General features: G+C 54.7%; 1 protein-coding gene across 1 annotated transcript in view; it reads right to left on the bottom strand.

The window, feature by feature from the left end:
• LOC115485198 (uncharacterized) overlaps positions 1-18,247 on the bottom strand; it is a 2,106,330-nt gene that overhangs the window by 1,496,783 nt on the left and 591,300 nt on the right. The window contains 2 exon segments of the mRNA XM_050983901.1: positions 12,587-13,041; positions 13,044-13,255. Coding sequence (XP_050839858.1) covers positions 12,587-13,041; positions 13,044-13,255 — 667 coding nt within the window.

Here is an 18,247-nt window from a genome sequence, read left to right as displayed (position 1 = left end):
CTTGCCTTTGCTCCCTGGACTCCCCCAGGAGACAATAAACCCTTTCTGGACTGCATCCCGGAGTAAAGGTCCTCTTTTCCTTTCGCTTCCTTCATCCAAAGCTGCTCCTCGAACGCTGCTCCAGCCTGCCGAAGGTGCTGCCTGGACGCCCCTGGCTCGCCTAGGCAGTGCCCCCCCGCTGCTAGCCGCTGCTTGTGCTCTCCAGCTAGCCGGCGCTCCCTCCTCCCCACCGTGTGGGGAGTTGAGGGTCTTCAAAGCAGCAGCGCAGCACACCACTGTCCCCAAAGCCATGCACAATTCCCTCTGGGACACCAGGATCATCTCATACAAGGGATGTGCTGCACAGCTCTTTTTCTTTCTTTTCTTTGTCTCAGCAGAGTATTTCCTCCTGACCATCGTGTGCTACGACCGCTACGTGTCCATCTGCAAACCCCTGCACTACGGGACCCTCCTGGGCAGCAGAGCTTGTGCCCACATGGCAGCAGCTGCCTGGGCCAGTGCCTTTCTCAATGCTCTCATGCACTCGGCCAATACATTTTCCCTGCCCCTGTGCCATGGCAATGCCCTGGGCCAGTTCTTCTGTGAAATTCCCCAGATCCTCAGGCTCTCCTGCTCACATGTCAACATCAGGGAATTAGGGCTCATTGCAGTAAGCACATGTTTGGTACTTGGTTGTTTTGTGTTCATTTTTTTCTCCTACGTGCAGATCTTCAGGGCTGTGCTGAGGATCCCCTCTGAGCAGGGATGGCACAAAGCCTTTTCCACCTGCCTCCCTCACCTGGCTGTTGTTTCCCTGTTTGTCAGCACTGCAGCATTTGCTCATCTGAAGCCCTCCTCCATGTCCTCCCCATCCCTGGATCTGGCCCTGTCAGTTCTGTACTCGGTGGTGCCTCCAGCCCTGAACCCCCTCATCTACAGCCTGAGGAACCAGGAGCTCAAGGCTGTGGTGTGGAGACTGATGGCTGGATGCTTTCAGGAACATTAAACTGTTGGCCAGTTTAAGCAAATCACTTGTAATAAAAGTCATCTTTAATACTTTCTTTTGGTTTGCTTGTGAGGTGATTTTCTCCTTGTTTTAGTTTTTAGAATTGTCCACAAAGAAATGTCATTGTTTCTGCCATTTCTCATTTGTTTCTCTCCACCTTGCCTGTGGCCACAGACTTTGTCAATGAGGGACTGCACTCTCAGTGGATTTAAAGGAATTAAAGGATGTCCCAGTAAAGTTTTCTGCAGGGATCCCCATTTGTTGCCCTCTCTGGAGCTGCAGCAGCAATGTCTGTGTGCAGGGCTGGGGGCAGATCAGTGCTGGCACAGCAGCTGTGCCCAGCAGCAGCAGCACTTGGTGTCACCAGTGCTGCTCCCATGGCCCTGCCCCGCTGCCCTGGTGACCCTGGTGTTGCTGTAGGGCCTGAGTGCTCTCGGGGCCTGGCACAGTCCTGGGGGTGGCAGTGCCAGGGCTGCAGCAGGGACAGGCCATGGGCACTGCTGGGGCAGCGCTGACACCTCAGGCCAGGCCCTGGGGGCTCCAGGCTCCTTGCCCAGGCTCTCTCAAGAACACAGCCAGGCCAATGCTCAGCACAGAAAACCCCTGTGAGCAGCCCCAGGGTGGCCGTGGGCAGGCTGGGGGCAAACAGCATAGCTGGTGCTCTGCAAGGGCCCTGGGGGAGATGGGAAGGAGCAGCAGAGCAGGGGCTAAACCATCCCCAGTGCGCTGGACAGCCCAGGGCAGCATCCCAGAGTGTCCTCATGGAGCTGCCAACAACATCCCCCCTCGGCAGCCCTGGCCTCTCCCCCAGCTCACACAGGTGCCCCATCCTTGCAGGCACAGACACGGCAGCACTGGCTCAGGAGCCCCTGTTTGCATTGCACAGAGCAGGGGGAGACCCCCATGCTGTTGGTGTGGGGACATGAACCTGAGGGAGCACAAATGCCATCAGCCCCTGGGGCCAGCAAGGGCTGGGGAACACCAGGGAATCCACTCAGCTTTGTCCTGGCCTCTCCAGTCAGCCAGAAAGTTTGTTCCCATCAGCTGGGAGTTTCCTGTTCCCACTGCAGATGCTGTTGCTCAGAGCCAAGGCTGCCTGGCAGCCACCCCCAAACTGCCCTGAGCATTTCCTTGGCTTCAACTTTGCTTTCTTTACTCTTCCTGTTACAAATTTCTTCCGATTGCCCATCCCTGTTCCCTCCCCTGCAAACAGCCCATCCCTGTTTGTCCTTTCCTCTCTGGTCCCACTCTCCATTGCAGTTCCTGACTTGACACCATGGGAACATCCCTTGGGGAGCAGGATCATCCTACAAGTGCTGCAGGAATTGTCTGCAGGCTCCTGCAGTGCGTCCTGCTGCTCCCTTGCCAGAGGCACCCCAGGCCAGGGGGGCACATCTGGGCTGCTGTGTCTGGCTCTGGGGCTCCCTGTTCTGGGCAATGAGGAGGAGCTGCAGAGGCTCTGCAGGACTGACAGGATGGGCTTTGGGGCTGGCAGGAGAAGCTGAGGGACCTGGGCTGCTGGAGCTTCTCGAGAGGAGGCCCAAAGCTCATCCTGCAACTGCTCCAAGGGTGGTTTCAGAGAATCACAGAATCAGGAAGTTTGGAAAAGTCCTTGGAGATCATTAAGTCCAACCTGTGCCCTGACACTGCCTTATTTCCCCTGAGCCTCCTCTTCTCCAGGATAAACAACCCCAGCTCCCTCAGCCTCTCCTCACATGATTTGTGTTCCAGACCCCTCCCCAGTCTTGTCTTCTTGTGACATGCTTTAGCCCCTCAATGACATTTTTAAATTGGGCACCCAGAACTGGACACCGCACTCGAGGTGCTGCCCAGCCTGTGTCCTGCACAGGGGAAGAATCACTGCCCTGCTCCTGCTGGCCACACCATTCCTGATCCAGGCCAGGAGCCATTGGCCTTCTTGGCCACCTGGGCTCACTGCTGGCTCATGTCCAGATTGCTGTCCATCAGTCCCTGCAGGTCCCTTTCTGCCTGGCTGCTGTCCAGCCACTCTGTCCCCAGCCTGTCCTGCTGCAGGGGTTGTTGTGGCCAAAATGCAGGACCCAGCACTTGGTCTTGTTAAACCTCACCTTGTTGGATTTGGGCCCTGGATTCAGCCTGTCCAGGGCCCTGTGCAGAGCCCTCCAACCTTTCAGCAGATTGACACTCCCAGACAACTTGGTGTCACCACAGTTCCACAGGGCCCCAGAGTGTCCCAATGTTTCTTCATGATTCCAGAGGCCTTCCAGTTTCACAATTTCCCTTTGGTTCCATGGGACCCCTTGGTGTCACAAAGTCCCTTGGATCCTTGGGCCCTGCAGTAGAACAATGGCCCTTGGTCCCCTAAGGCCCTTCAGTGTCACAGTGGATCCTTGGTTCCATGAGGTCTGGCAGTGCAGCAATGCTCTCCTTGGTTCCACAGTGTCACAGTGGCCTCTTGGTCCCAAGGGCCACCATGATGTCAAACATGTTTCCTTCATTCCAGGAGTCCCTGAGGAGCAGCACTGGCCCCTTGGTTCCATGGGGCCCTGCAGTGTCACAATGGCCCCATCATGACACCAGGTCCTGCTCTGTCACAATGCTCTGCATGGTTCCACAAGGCCCTGCAGGGTCACAGTGGCCTCTGTGGTTCCACCAGGACCCAGACTGTCACCATGGACTCCTTGCTTCCATTCAGCCCCACAGTGTCACCATGGCCCCTTGGCTCTGTGCTGCCATGTTATACACAGTGTCACCATGGTCCTCTCAGTGCCACCAGACCCTGCAGTGTCACAATGGCCCCTTGGTTCCCCAGGGCCCTGCAGTGTCACAATCATCAGAGAATCAGCCAGGCTGCAAAAAACCTTGGAGAGCATCAAGTCCAACCTGGGACCCAAAACCACCTTGTCACCCATGCCATGGCACTGAGTGCCACATCCAGTCTTTCCTTAAACACTCCCCGGGGTGGTGACTCACCCACCTTCCTGGGCAGCCCATTCCAATGCCAATCACCCTTTAATGTCTAACCTAAACATCCCCTGGTACAGCTGAAGGCTGTGTCCTCTTGTCCTGTCCCTGTTCCTTGGGAAAAGATCCCGGCCCCCACCTGGCTGCACCCTCCTGTCAGGGATTTTACAGAGTGATGAGGTCTCCCCTGAGACTCCTCTTCTCCAGGAGCCTCAGCTGCTCCTCACAGGACTTTTGTTCCAGATCCCTCAGCAGCCTTGTTGCCTTTCTCTGGACATGCTCCAGCCCTTTCATGTCCAGAACACGAGTTGGGGGGCCCAGAACACGAGTTGCTGCCCAACCAGTGCCCAGCAATGGGGAAGAATCACTGCCCTGCTCCTGCTGGCCACACCATTCCTGATCCATAGGAGTGACCAGGGTTGGAAGAGGGAAATGGTGGGGAGGGGTGTGGGGAAAAAGTGTTATTGTCAGCCATGGAGGGACTTGATTTTCATCTCGGTTCAAACTGCATAAGGAGGTGCTGGGTGTAAATATAAATTGGAAATTGCTGATTTCAATGTATACAGAAGAAAACAGGACAAAACAGTTCTCTTTGCATTGTTTGCAATACAATATATTCACTTTGAATACACTTTTGAAATCTGCCTAATTAGCCACAGAAGAATTGAAAATGTTAATTATCCTTTGGGGCTTTTCTTGTTTGGGTGTTTTGAAGAAAGGTTGACAAACCTTTTTCACTGCATTCCTCAACTGAAGAGCTGAAAAAAGAACAGGCCTCTGGAGTAATATAATTCATCAGCAGCCTCCAAGTGGCTGAGGACCCATCCATATGACAGCAGCAGTGAACAAAATGGGCACAGCTTTGTGGCTGCCCCAGCTTTGGGATGGGCCCTGGGCCTGGAGCAGGAGCAGCTCTGGAGGGCCCCAAGGCCGGGGCTCTTGTGCTGCCCTGGGCAGGTGGGATGGCAGCAGGGGCTGCAGAGCTCTCAGCACCTCAGCCAGAGGGGAGCAGGGCACCCAGGGAGCCTCCTTGTGCCTTGGCCAAGCCCCTTCCCCCATGGCTGGGGCTGAGTCCTGTGGCAGCTGCAGCTGCTGCTGTGCCCTTGCCAGGGGCTGAGGCCATGGGGCAGTGCCCAGAGCAGCCTGGCCTGAGCAGAGCTGTGGGGCCAGAGCCGGCTGGGCTGGGCTGGGGAGAGGCCCTTGGTGCTGCCCAGAGCTCAGGGCAGCTGGGAGAGCTTGCAGGGAGCTGGGCTGGGCTCAGAGAGCCTGGCCCAGACACCATCAGTGTCCATCTCAGCCTGGCTGAGCGTGCAGGACCAAGAAGAGCAGCCCAGGGTCCACAGGTTCTCAGTGTGGGAGCTGAGCTTGTGACTCCCTGAGCCCTCCCAAGTGCTGGGGCTGCACCTCCAGCTCCAGAGGAGATGTGACAGATCGGGGCAGAGACAAATAATTCCTGCTGGATTTATTCTTGTGTTTGCTTATACAGGTGACCTGGATCCATATGTAGATGAAATGTTCTGTGTCAGATAACACTGGGAAAGTCATAAGAATAATATTTTTTCGCTGAAAATAATATTTCATGCATAATTCACAATGCGAAAAAAAAAAAGAAGACATATGATCAGAGGAGCATCTGAGTATTTCAGAGGATGAGAAATGTATGGAGGTTCCAGTAGTCAAACCTTTTCAAATACTTTCTTCAGGGCTTCCTTGAGATGTGAGGTGATCACCAGGGGCCAAGACCAGCCAGACTTGTCTCTCCTGGCAGCTTTTGTCTGGGAGAACCCTTATAGGGTTCTGCCCTTATAGGGCATACAGGGAATTTTACAGGGGGAGTAAAAATTCCATCTGTGGGCACCTGAAAAGACAGATGGTTCTTTTCTGTAGGAAGGAAAGCTTGGGGCCCCAGTTCTCCAGGGGCTGATGAGAGGCAGCCCTCAACATTCCAAAATCAGGTGGATCTGTCAGGTGGCCCCTGGGAGGCCAAGCCAGCCAGACCTGTTCCATGTTCCCTTGGTTTCATGGAGCTCTGCAGTGTCACAATGTTCTCCTTGCTTCTGCAGCGTCACAATGACCCCGTGCTTCCATGAGGCCCCACAGGGTCACAATGGTCTCCATGATTCCATGGGGCCTTGCAATTCCACAATGCTCTCCATGGATCCACAGTGCCCAGCAGGATCACAATGGCCCTTTGGCTCCACAAGGCCCTGAAATGCAGCAATGGCCTCTTGGTTCCACAAAGCCCTGCTGCTTCACACTGGCCCCTTGGGACCATGTGGCCCAACAGAAACACAAAGATGTCCTTGGTTCCATGAGGCTCTACAGTGCCACAATGGTCCCTTGGATCCACGAGGTCCCACAGTGTCACCATGGTCTCCACAGGAAAGAAACCACAGAGCTCCCATGTTTCAGGAACTGATGACTGCAGTTACCAGGGGCCAAGGGCAGGCAGACCTGTCTGTCCTGGCAGCTTTTGTCTGGGAGAAGCTCTTGCATATAGGGAATTTCAGAGGAAAAGTACCAGTTCTGTCCATGGGTGCCTGTGCCAGCGGGAGGGCTCTTTTCCATAGGAAGGAAAGGACAGAGCCTCAGTGTTTGAAGGCAGGTGAGAGCCAGCTCTCAGGAAGTCACAAGAGGCCCAACCTTTTGGTAATGGCAGCTTTGTCTGGGAGCAATCCCTGGATATTGGCAGTTTTGGAGGCAGAATCCCATTTTGGCAATGGTTGCTTGAATGAGAAGGGCAGTTCTTTTCCATTTGAAGGAAAGCCCAGAGCCCCAGGGTTTCAGGGGTACATGAGCAGAGACTCTTGATAAGCCCAATTGGACCAGTCAGGCCAGGCCAACCAGAGCTGTTCCCTCTTCTTTTGTTTCCATGGTGCCCCATAGTGTCACAATGGTGGTGTCATATTGGATCCTTGGTTTTATCAGGCCCAGCTGTGTCACACTGGCCTCTTGATTCCATGGGGCCCCACAGTGTCACAATGGTCCCTTGCTTCCATGAGGCCTTGTAGTGTCACAGGGGTCTCCTTGGTACCACAGTGTCACAATGGACCCCTGGTTCCATGGGCACTCACAATGTCAGAAGGGTCTCCTTGGTTCCATGAGGTCCTGCAGAGCCCCTTGGTTCAACGAGGCCTCAAAGTGTCAGAATGGCCTCCAGGATTCCATGAGGCCCCTCAATGTCACAATGGACCTTTGGTTCCTTGGGGTCCTGCACTGTTCCATGGATCCTTAGTTCCATGGGGCCCAGCAGTGTCACAATGGACTCCTTGGTTCAGCCTTTAGTGTCACAATAGTCTCCATGATTCCATAAGGCACATGAAAAGATGGATAGTTCTTTTCTGCAGGAAGGAAAGCACAGGGCTCCAGTTCTCCAGGGTCTGATGAGATATCGCCCTCAACATTCCAAGATCAGCTGGACCTATCAGGTGGCCCCTGGGAGGCCAAACCAACCAGATCTGTTCCATGTGCCATGATTCCATGGGACCCCACAGTGGCAAGATGTTCTCCTTGCTTCTGAAGTGTCACAAGGGCGCCGTGCTTCCATGAGGCCCTGTCACAACAGACCATTGGTTTCATGGAGCCCCACAGTGTCACTGTGGTCCCCTTGGCTCCACAAGGCTCTGAAGTGCCACAATGGCCCTTTGGTCTCACAAGGCCTCAAAGTGTAAAAATGGCCTCCATGGTTCCATGAGGCCCTGCTGTGTCACAATGGACCTTTGGTTCCATGATGCCCCAGAGTGTCACAATGGTATCCTTGGTTCCATTGGACCCTTCATCCCATGGACCCCCACAGTGTTCACTGGAGTGCCCTTGGTTCCACGAGGCCCTGCCATGCTGTAATGGGCCCTTGGTTCCAGTGGGTCCCAAAGGGTCAGAACAGTCTCCATTGTTCCATGAGGCCCCACAAGGTCACTGTGCTCCCCTTGGTTCCACAGGGCCCCACAGAGGAACAATGGACTCCTGGTTCCATGAGGTTCTTCAGTCACAATGGTCTCCTTGTCTCAGGTTTCTGTGACTGAAATGACCCCCGAGGTATTAAAAAGTCTTTTCTCCCAGCCCCGTGGCCGAAGAAAAAGTTGAGATTCGTCAGTTCTGCTTTTCAAGGTTGTTTATTTTCTCTTATCTATAACATTCTTTCTCTGACCTGTGGAGTTGTGTCCAGCAGGTCGGGTTGAGGCACACTCTGACCACCCTTGGGGTGGTGTTAGCTTTTTATACTAAGAACTATGGATACTTGATTGACAATAATTCTCTAATACCTATCACCTATATTAGAAAGTCTGTCTCTATTCTAAATCAATCCAAAGTGTTGCCGTCACAGCAGAACATGGAGGACAAGAAGAAGGAGGACAGGACATACCCAGATTCCTCCATCTTGTCTCTTGAACCCCCATTCTAAATTCTCAAAAATCTTCTTTTTCACCCTGTGACAAATTCACTTTTATTCTACTCAAACTCTTGTGGCTTGTAAATCTTCACACAAAGTTGGGAATTTTTTCCATGGGCTAAAATCAAAGGCACAAATATCTTTGACTTCATGCCAAGGTCTCTGAGCCCCTTTCCAGGGTCTTGAGTCATCCAGGACAGTCAGAAGAATGTCCTGGGTTCCAACATCCTTGGATCCGCAGATCACAGTGGCCCCTTGGCTCCACATGGCCACGCTGTGTCACAATGGCTCATGGTTCCATGAGGCCACACAATTTAACAATGGACCCTTGGTTCCACGAGGCCTTGCTGTGTCACAATGGATTTCTGGCTCCATGAGCTTTCACACTGCCACCAGCAGTCTCTTTGGTTCTGTAGTGTCCCCACGGTCCCTTTGTTCCATGAGGTTCTGTAGCAGAACATGGTCACCTTGGTTCTGTCAGGTTCTGCAGTGTCACAATGGACCCAGGGTTCCACCAGGCCTTGCTGTGACAGAATGGCCACCAAGAGGTTTCTCAGAGTCACAATGTTCTCCTTGGATCCACAGTATCACAATGGGCCATTGGTTCAATGTGGCCCCAATGTGCCAGAATGGATTTTGGTTCCATGGGGTTCCATGGTGTCACAATGGACCCTTTGTTCCATGAGTTTGCTCCGTGCCACAGCTGACTCCCTGATTCTGTGAGGCCCCATGGTCACAAAATACCCAAAATATCAGAATAAGAATCCTTAACACTAATTTACTATTTAAGAGAGAATAATTTATTCAGGCATGAGGTCTACTGACTGATAACTCCTAACCTTATGTGGACATGTAATTCTACCAGTGTCACTAAATGTGTATTACAATTTATCCATTACCATCAAACCCAGCCCAAGTTCCCAGATTCAGTCCTTGCTTTTTCTATCACTGCATTCTTGAGCCCAATGTCTTCTTCTTGCCTTCCACTCATCCTTGCTGGGAAAGCAGCCCCTGCATGCCTTGTTCCTGTGCTAAAAGTTCACAGGCATGGTAAAAATTGAATTAAACCTTTTGAATTAGGCTTTTGGTATTCAATTGAATTAGGATTTGGTATCAAGGCCAAGGCTTTGTGTGGGCAGGCAGAGGCAGGCAGGAGGCAGAGCTGTCAGCAAAGGAAGGGGCCAGCCAGGTGGGGCAGCCGGGGGATGAGCACAGACTGCAGGGACAGAGGCCAGGGCAGGGACACCGTAGGACAGCCTGGGCTGCACAGGGCACAGGGATGGGCAGCAGCTGCCAGGGCCCTGACAGAGCCAACTTGGGCAGCACTTTGGCCATGGCTGCTGGCCCTGGGCCTGAGGCCACAAGGAGGGGACAAGTGACCCTGGCAGCCCTGGGGCCTCATTGCCTCCTTGTCCCTGCTCAGCAGCCTGGCAGGGGCCGCCCCATGGTCCTGCCCTTGGCACTGCCCATCCCCACATGCCAGTGCCCATCCCGGGAAGAGCCCTGAGCACTGAGGGAGGGACAGGATCTGCCTTGCCAGGGACTGGGGCTCAGGCCTTGGCCCTTTGCATTCCTGAAACACATCCAGGTGTGCTCAGCACCAGAGACACCTTTGCCTTGCTTGTCCCCACCTGTCATCACTGCCTCCAGTGTTCTGCTCTACCTGGAAACCGGGGACACTTTCTCAGTTGTGTCCCTGACAGGGATCTCTTCAAAGTTCAAGAAACTTCAGTATTTTAATCTCACTTTGAGTTCTTGAGAAGTCTTTGAGCACACTCTGAGAGACTGAGTCTGATGCAAAGAGCACCAAAGCCCCAGAAGGTCATTCAAGTCCTTGTGCTGTGTCTGTGCTGCTGAGCTGGGCCGGGCTCCTGGCCCAGAGGCAGCTCCTGGCAAGGGCAGCGCTGCAGAGAGACAGCTCTGGGCAGGAGCAGCTCCTGTGCACAGCCCAGCAGGGCTGGGGCACTGCCAGGGCACCTCAGGGACACCAGCAGGGCACAGACAGAGCTCACAGGGGCTCAGCACTGGCAGGAGCTGTGGGATGTCCCAGAGGGGGCTGTGTCACAGCAGCAGCTCTGTGGCTGTGTCATGGAGTCACAAAACAGCTGTGATGTCAGCAAGGGGCTGTGTGACAGCACAGAGTGGGCTGTGTGACATCACTAAGGGGGTTGAGACATCACAGATTTAGTTGTGACATGATCAAACGTGGTTATGTGACATCAGAATGTGGGTTGTGACATAGAGTATGATATCACAGAGCAGCTGTGTGATGTTAGAGAAGGCTGTGATATTGCAGACAAGGCTGTGACATCACATTGTGACTGTGATGTCACAAAGCTGCTCTGTGGCATCACATAGCAGCTGAATGACATTACATGGAGGCTGTATGACCTAACAGCGGGGCTGTGTGACATCACAGATGGCTGTGTGACATCACAGGGGCAGTGTGACATCACAGAGGCTGTGTGAGGTCACTGGGGAGGTCACTCTGCCCTGTCCCCCCTCACAGTTCCCCCCAGAGCAGTCCAACCCTGCTCGTGCCCAGCAGGGTCCCCTGTCCCCCTGGGTCCCCCTGCCCCCGGTGCCGCAGCCTCCCCCAGAGGATGTTCCAAGAGATCGACCCCAGAGCCTGACATGGGGACGGGGGGCCGGGGCCATGGGGGTGGGACAGGGGGACAGGGACCCCCTGGCAGGGTCCCCGTGTCCCCCAGGGCCAGAGCCTGGGCCAGGGCTCCTTCGCCCAGTTATAGATACATGTTATAATATTGGCTTTTCACAGATATTAAAATAGATTTTCTTTGTGTGATGTTAAAGTAATCTTGTTCTAAAGATATAGTTTTTATTTCTGTTGTTAATTGAGCTTAGACATTGTAGTGAAATAGCTGAGAGAAGCATGCTTATGTTAAAATGCCTGCTGGGATGGGATAACATCCAATGCACACAGGATGTGGACACCTGTACAGATCTGCCAACTATCAGCACTCCCTGTCTGAAGGCAGAGTGGACCAAGGCCCAAAAACTGGAGGTGATAAAGAGAAGGAGCCAAAACCACAGCCAAGAAACACACATGCTCTGAAAAGGCAGACCCAAGGAGGGGCCATGTAGAACAGTTCCTGGAATATGTAAAGTAGTTTATGGATATGCATGAGGGTCTATGAATATGCAACAGGCTGCTGTAAGGGAAAAGGTATTTTAGGGGGATCCCCGAAGGTAACAGGGTGCTCCTGGCTGAGTGCCAAGATGCACCCGGCTGTTATAACCTTTGCTCCATGGTCCTGGTGTCCCATTGTCCTTTATTAAACTTTTTATATTTTCACAGGAGAGTGAACATGTTTTTCCCATTTAGGAACGGATTAAGTTTTTTCACTTTTCACAGGAGGGAGTTTTGAAGAGCTACAAGTGGCTAATCTGCCTGCAACAAGGACCATTCCACAGGCTCTTGTCACCTTTCCCGACACGTCTGCTGCAGCTCACGGAGGATGAAGCCCTGGAGGCTCCTTAGGGGCGGTTATGGACGATTGCAGGCAGCGCCTCGATGCCCTGGATCAGCGGTGCCCCCTCCTGGGAACCCCCACGTTTTCCAGTTTCTGTGAAGCTGCCTGTGAAAAACATGTTCACTCTCCTGTAAATCAATGGCCCATAAACAGCAGGTATCTCCTGGAGGGAGGACTGGCTGTGGAAGAGATAAACTGCCCAATGCACAGAAGATAACTGCCCCACCTCTGACAGGTGGCAAACACAACACACACTTATCTTGCAGTCCAGGACCGGCCCTCACTGGTTGCCCCCATTCTCCAGAGTTCATGGTGTCCAGGGAGGCTGCAGCTGCCAGTGCCAGGAACAAATTAGTTGGGTCTTGGTTTCAGAGAGCTCCAGAATCCATTTCTGACCCCAAAAGACAGGGCAAAGGCAGGACCATGGGGTTTTTATAGGGAATCCCAGGGGTGGAGTTTGGGTTTGGGCCAGGGGAGGAGATCAAATTCCTGCTTTTTAGCAACAGGAGCACTCCACACAGAATGTGTTCCCAAATCCTAAATTCCTCCTCAAATACCTGAGAAGTGGTGGGACTTCAGATATCTTTGATCAATTTCATTTCAACCCTGTTTGTAGTGTTTTTAAGGGATGAAGATGAATCAGAAAAAAATTAAGGCAAAACCAACAGGAGAAGCAGCCAGGTGTGTTCCCAACATGAATCACAGGGAATGTGGGTGACCAGGGCTGTGCCCAAAGTGGTTCCTGCAGTGGGGGATGGAGCTGAAGCAGCGCACGAAGCTCTTCCCGCACTCAGGGCACTCGCAGGGCTTCCCTTACTGGTGCCTCTGTTGGTGTTGGGTCAAGTGAGAGCTCCGTGAGAAGCTCTTCCCACACTGGGGACACTCGTAGGGCCTCTCCCCAGTGTGGATGCGCCGGTGGGTGATGAGGTTGAAGTTGTGCTTGAATCCCTTCCCGCAGTCAGGGCACTGGAAGGGCCTCTCCTCTCTGTCAATCCGATAGTGCAGGAGGAGATGGGAGCTGCTCTGAAACCTCTTCCTGCATTTATCACACTCGTAGGGCCTCTCCCCAGTGTGGATGCGCTGGTGGCGGATCAGGGTGGAATGGCGGCTGAAGCTCTTCCCACACTCCCCACACTCGTAGGGCCGTTCCCCAGTGTGGGTTCTCTGGTGTTGGATCAGGTTGGAGCTCTGGCTGAAGCTCTTCCCACATTCCTCACACTCGTGGGGCTCTCCCCAGTGTGGATTTGTCGGTGCCTGACAAGATGGGTGTTTCGCCTGAAGCCCTGCCTGCAGTCGGGGCAGCGGAAGGGCCTCTCCTCTGTGTGTGTGCGCTGGTGCTTGAGGAGACTGGAGCTGGTGTGAAACCTCTTCCTGCACTGATCACACTCGTAGGGCCGTTCCCCTGTGTGGATCCTCTGGTGCAGGATCAGGCTGGAGTTCCACCTGAAGCTCTTCCCACACTCCTCACACATATGGGGCTTCTCCCCACCATGGAGCTCCTCATGCAGCACCAGCTCTGTGCTCTGGCTCCATCTCCGGCTGCCTTCCTGGCCCAGGCTGGCTCTTTCCCCCTCAGATCCTTGTGATCTGCGTTTGCAGCCCCTCCTCGTGCGGCATCTCCGGGGCTTTTCCTCCTCGTTGGGTTCCTGCGCCGTGGAGCCGCTCAAAATGGCCTCTGCCAGCAGGTTCTGCCCTGGGGATTTGTCCTCCCTGCTCTCCATGCTCAGCTCCTACTCTGGGGGAGGAAGGACAAGGACAGGATGGGATTTGCCTCTGTGTCACAGGCAAGGGAATGGAGATCCCCCCAGGGCTGTCCTGCAGCCGGGGCTATGCTGGGCTGGGAGATGGAGCAGCACAGAGAGGGGGAAAGGGGCACTGACTTCCTCCTCACCTGCCTCAGTGTCCTGGGGCATCTTCCTCTTCCTCACAGCTTCCCAGGGGCTGGCAATGGGAAATCCTGGTTTGGGGAAAACAATGGATGACCGCATGGATTTTGAAGCTCCCTCTGCCCAAGTCCATCTCTACAAGTTCCCGGCCATCTGGGCTCCAGAAAAACTTCCCAAACACCAAGATTCAGCCATGAAAAAGCCCCCCAGGAGTTCCCTGTCCCTGGTCCCTCCCCTCTGGTGTTCGGGGTTCCCCCCTGTCCCAGCTGCTGGGGTCACACTTGGATTGGGGGTCCCCCTTCTCCTCAGTGCTGGCCCTGCCCAGGCTGCTGGCAGTCCCAGCAATCCCAAAAGCTCCCCCCTCTTCGCTCTCCCCATTTTGGGATGCCGGGGCTGTTTGGGCTCCTGTTCTCCCTTCTCCCCTCATTGTCTGCTCTGGGCTGCAGGGGCTCCAAGGAGTCCACCCTGCCCCTCTCCAGGCTCCTGAGGGTCCCGACAACGGCGGCGCTCCCCCCCTCTCTGGGCTCCCCACTTTGGGCTCCTGGGGGACACAGGGCTCTGCTCCTCCAGGCTGCCTCTGCCGCCAGCCACCACCGCCACCCCCCGATGTCCCCCCGAGGGGCCTTTTCCGCTCACCCTTGGACTACTCCATTCTCCAAACATCCCCCGAAAAAACCCCACCCAGGGACTCCCCGGGATATCTGGGCCGAGCTCCCCCTCCACGCTCACCTGCGCCGTGGGGGGGGGGACGGTGATCCCACAGGTGGGGGCTGCGAATTCAGGCAGGGCTCAAACGCGTGGCTCCGCCTGCTCAGCCTAGATCCGCCTTTGTCCCTCCTCTTCCTCCTGCTCCTCCACTTCCGTCCTCCCTCCTCCTCCTCAGCTGTCTTAAGTTCGCCTCCTTCTCCTCTTCCATCCTTTCTCCTCCTCCTTGCTAACCCCGCCTCGGTCTCCTCCTACCATCCCTGCTCTCTCTCTGCCTTCACCCCGCCTCTTCCATCTCCTCTCTCTCCTCCTTCTCCCCCCCTTACCCGACCTCCTTCTCCCTCTCCATCCCTCCCCTTCCCTCCCTCCTCCTCCTCCCCCAGCAGCCCCGACACCCTCGGTGCCCTCGCAGCCCGCGGCTGGAGCGGGGATGGAGCCGGGACAGGTCGGGATGGGCAGCGCGGGGCTCTCGGCTGCTCCCAGCCCCTGCGGGCGGGGGGAACCCGGCCCGGGCCAAAGGAGAGGCAAACTGGGCAAACTGGGCCTTGTGGAATTTTTCCTGCAGCAAGTTATTTTCCTGTCATGGTCCATCTGTAATTTTATTACTTATTAAAAGACCACTATAAACACAGTACAGCACCTGGCAATGACTCTGCCTTATATTTGTAAACCTCAAAGGCTTCCAGGTCTTAACAACAGGAAAAACCCTTTGTCAACCTTTGGGGATATGAACATCTTTAGGGTTTGGACACATGCCAGGATACCCACTGTAAGAGCTGGATGGACTGGAAAAGCAACTAAGGTAATAGTATTTTCTGGTGAGAGCTAAATCCTGCTGCTGCCCCAGGAATTTCTTCTCATTTGAGAAGCATCAAGAAAGTGTTGAAACACACAGACCTTGGGGGAGGCATCAGGGAGCAGCTTCCGCCTGGAAACAACCCCCTGCCAGGCTCAACTGGAGAGAAATTCTCCAATAATATCCAACCATCAGCTTCTTTTTGGGTGGCATGAGGAACAGCCATCAGCCCACTCCAGCACTGGAAATATTTCAATGCCCCGAAGAAGCAGTGCCTGCAGGGGAGAGACTCTTTGGCTCTGGGCTCTCTGTGGCACTTGCTGCTGCAAGGACATTCCCCTCTGGAGCCCACCCACAGCAGGCACACACTGCCCACAGGGGCTGGGCTGCAGGGGCACAGGCTGCGGGTGCTCCCCTCTGGCCAGCCCTGCTGGAAGTGGGCATGGGCAAGGCCAAGAGCCAGCCAAGTGCTGCTGCTGGAGGTGCTGGGAGCAGCCAGGGAGGCAGCACCAAAGGGACAGATCTGAAGGTCTCTTCTGGCCTGGATGAATGCAGGATTCAGGAATTGCCCCAGGCCAGGTGCAGACTAGCTGTCATCAAAAGCACACATCAGGTCCTGAAAGGACTGCTTGAGAAACAAAAAAGGGGGGAGGATGGGCTGAGCCCACAGCACAGAGTGCTGAAAGCAGACTGTGTTATGAATCCTCTCTGATTAGTGGGCAAGCACAGTGAACCACCAGCATTAACAGATGACTCAGGTTTGCAGCAGGATTCTGAATTGGTACAACATCGTCCAGAAGTTTGTTTTAAAAATCCTAGGACAGGGTTATGGGAAGGACCTGCAGATTTACTGATGTGGGGAAGGGGTTATGTTTGTGTCATTACAGACAGAGGACCATGATGCATACCAGCAAAGTGGGTTCATCCCTGGCTTGAAAAGGACACTGATCCCTAATACCACCAATGAACCTACAGCCAGTGACACCTGAAAACATCCACTGCCCTCAGAACTGTAAATGCTTTGGTTGTCCTTAGGTGAGATTAGAATGTGTGGGGTGTGGAGCAGACACATGGTGTGAGTTTGGAGGAGAGGCTTTGCAAGGTGTGGGGTGTGCAGATGTCGGCACAGCCAAGAATTCAACACCTGGTGCTGTTATCCCAAGTGACAGGAAGAACAGGTAATTCCCCTGAAGCTGCTCAAGAAAATAAAGAAACTTGAAAAGCAGGACAGAAGAATCCTGACTGCTTCTTTGACTGCCGGGAAAAAGAGACTTTCTTACACATCTCAGGGTCATCTCGACCACAGAGACTCCCAAGAGGCTGTGAAACACCTGCAGGGTGACCAACCACAGACACTGAGAAATGGAGGCAGAGAATGAGGGAAGGAGACAAAGGCACCAATCAAGAAGTGTGATCTTAGTAGTTTGTAGAACCTGGAAAAGTGTGTATGATGTAAACAATAAACAGCTTCTGCTTGGTCACATTGGTCAGTTGTTCAGGAGTCCTGGTTTACCCACAACAGGGGGTGACTGGAACCACACTGGGAGAGGCTGGAACCATCCTAGGGGTGAATGGTAACACCTGGGACCATGCTGGGATCACAGTGGGGTCATACTGGGAGTGACTGGGATCATACTGGGATTGTACTGAATGTAACTGAGAGTGACTGGGACCATACTGGGTGTGACTGGGAGCCACAGGCCCATGCTGGGAGTGACCTGGGCAGCCCTGTGAGGAACTGGGGCAACTGGCCCAGCTGGGGCTCAGGGTTGTTCTCCCCCAGGGCTGCCCTGGGTCCTACTGCCACCTCTGACCCCACAGAGCCAAGGGACAGGGGACAGGGGACAGCTGAGGGACAGGGCACAGCCAGGGAACACGGCCTGGCTGAGGGACACTGAGCTCCAGCACTTTGGGCTGTTGCCCTCGGGCTCCCAGCACAGGCCCAGGGGCAGAATCCCCTCCAGGAACTGCTGTTTGCTGTAAGCTTTGCTCCGGAACATTCCCCAGGGGGCTCTGCAGCGGCTGCAGCCCGGCCAGGTGCCCAGGGCCACCAAAGCCACCCCGGCAGTGCCCTCCTGCCCCAGGCAGGGCACAGAACAGCCAAGGAAAGGCTCGTGCTGGGCTCAGGGCAGGGACAGGACACTCCCCTGGTGCTGCCACGGGCACAGCAGAGCAGGCCTGGGCAAAGGATTGGCATCCATGTCCCATGGAATCCCAGCAGGGATTACGTCTCATTGCACTGCTGGCATTGCATTGGTCATCAATTCAAATCATTTCCCCATGGAATTCTCATGGCAATGGCTTGGGGGGAGAGCCATCCATGGAATTCTCACCTGACTGGGATGAGAGTGATATCTGGCCGTGGAAATTCCATGGGAATTTCTGCATTCCCAAGTCTCCCATTCCTGAATTCCCGCACTCCCACAGGAACTCCCCTCCTCCTCCCACACCCACCTTTGTGCTCCAGAGCCTCCCGATGTATATGTCTCCCAGGGGGTCCCATCCACGTCCCCCAATCAAGGACTGGGGGACCCCCGGGCTGGGCTCCGACAGCGCCACTTCCAGGCACTGCAGGGAGTGCAGAACTGGGGGGACACCACGATTTGGGAGAGCTGGGAGGCAGAAAGAGAGAGTTTTGGGATCCATGGCGGACAACAGGCCAAGGAAAGGGGGGACATGAAGGGCTGGCAGAGCTGGGAAGGAGGTTCAGAGGCTCAGAGCAAAAGAAAGGGGGTGCAGGCACTGGGAGAGCTGGGATGGGGTGTCCAGGGAATCCTGCGCCCAGGAAAGGGCAGTGAGAAAAAGGAGGGGCCAGGGGCTGGGAAATGCAGGAATGGGGGCCCAGGGGTCCCAGGTCAGGGAAAAGGGTGGGGCAGGGGGCTGAGAGAGGCGGGGGCTGAGGAAAGGCTGAGTTGGTGCCGGATGAGGGAGTGCAGAGGGGTCTCAGTGCCGGGCAAAGGAGTAAAAGGGCATCTCGGGTCTCAGGAATGGGGGTGCAGGGGGGACTTAGGGTCACAGAAATGGGGCGGCAGGACTGGAGAGGCAGAA

This window comes from Serinus canaria, chromosome 25 (genome assembly GCF_022539315.1).
Source record: "Serinus canaria isolate serCan28SL12 chromosome 25, serCan2020, whole genome shotgun sequence".
Lineage (NCBI taxonomy): Eukaryota > Metazoa > Chordata > Aves > Passeriformes > Fringillidae > Serinus > Serinus canaria.
This window is presented reverse-complemented; position numbering and strand designations above follow the sequence as displayed.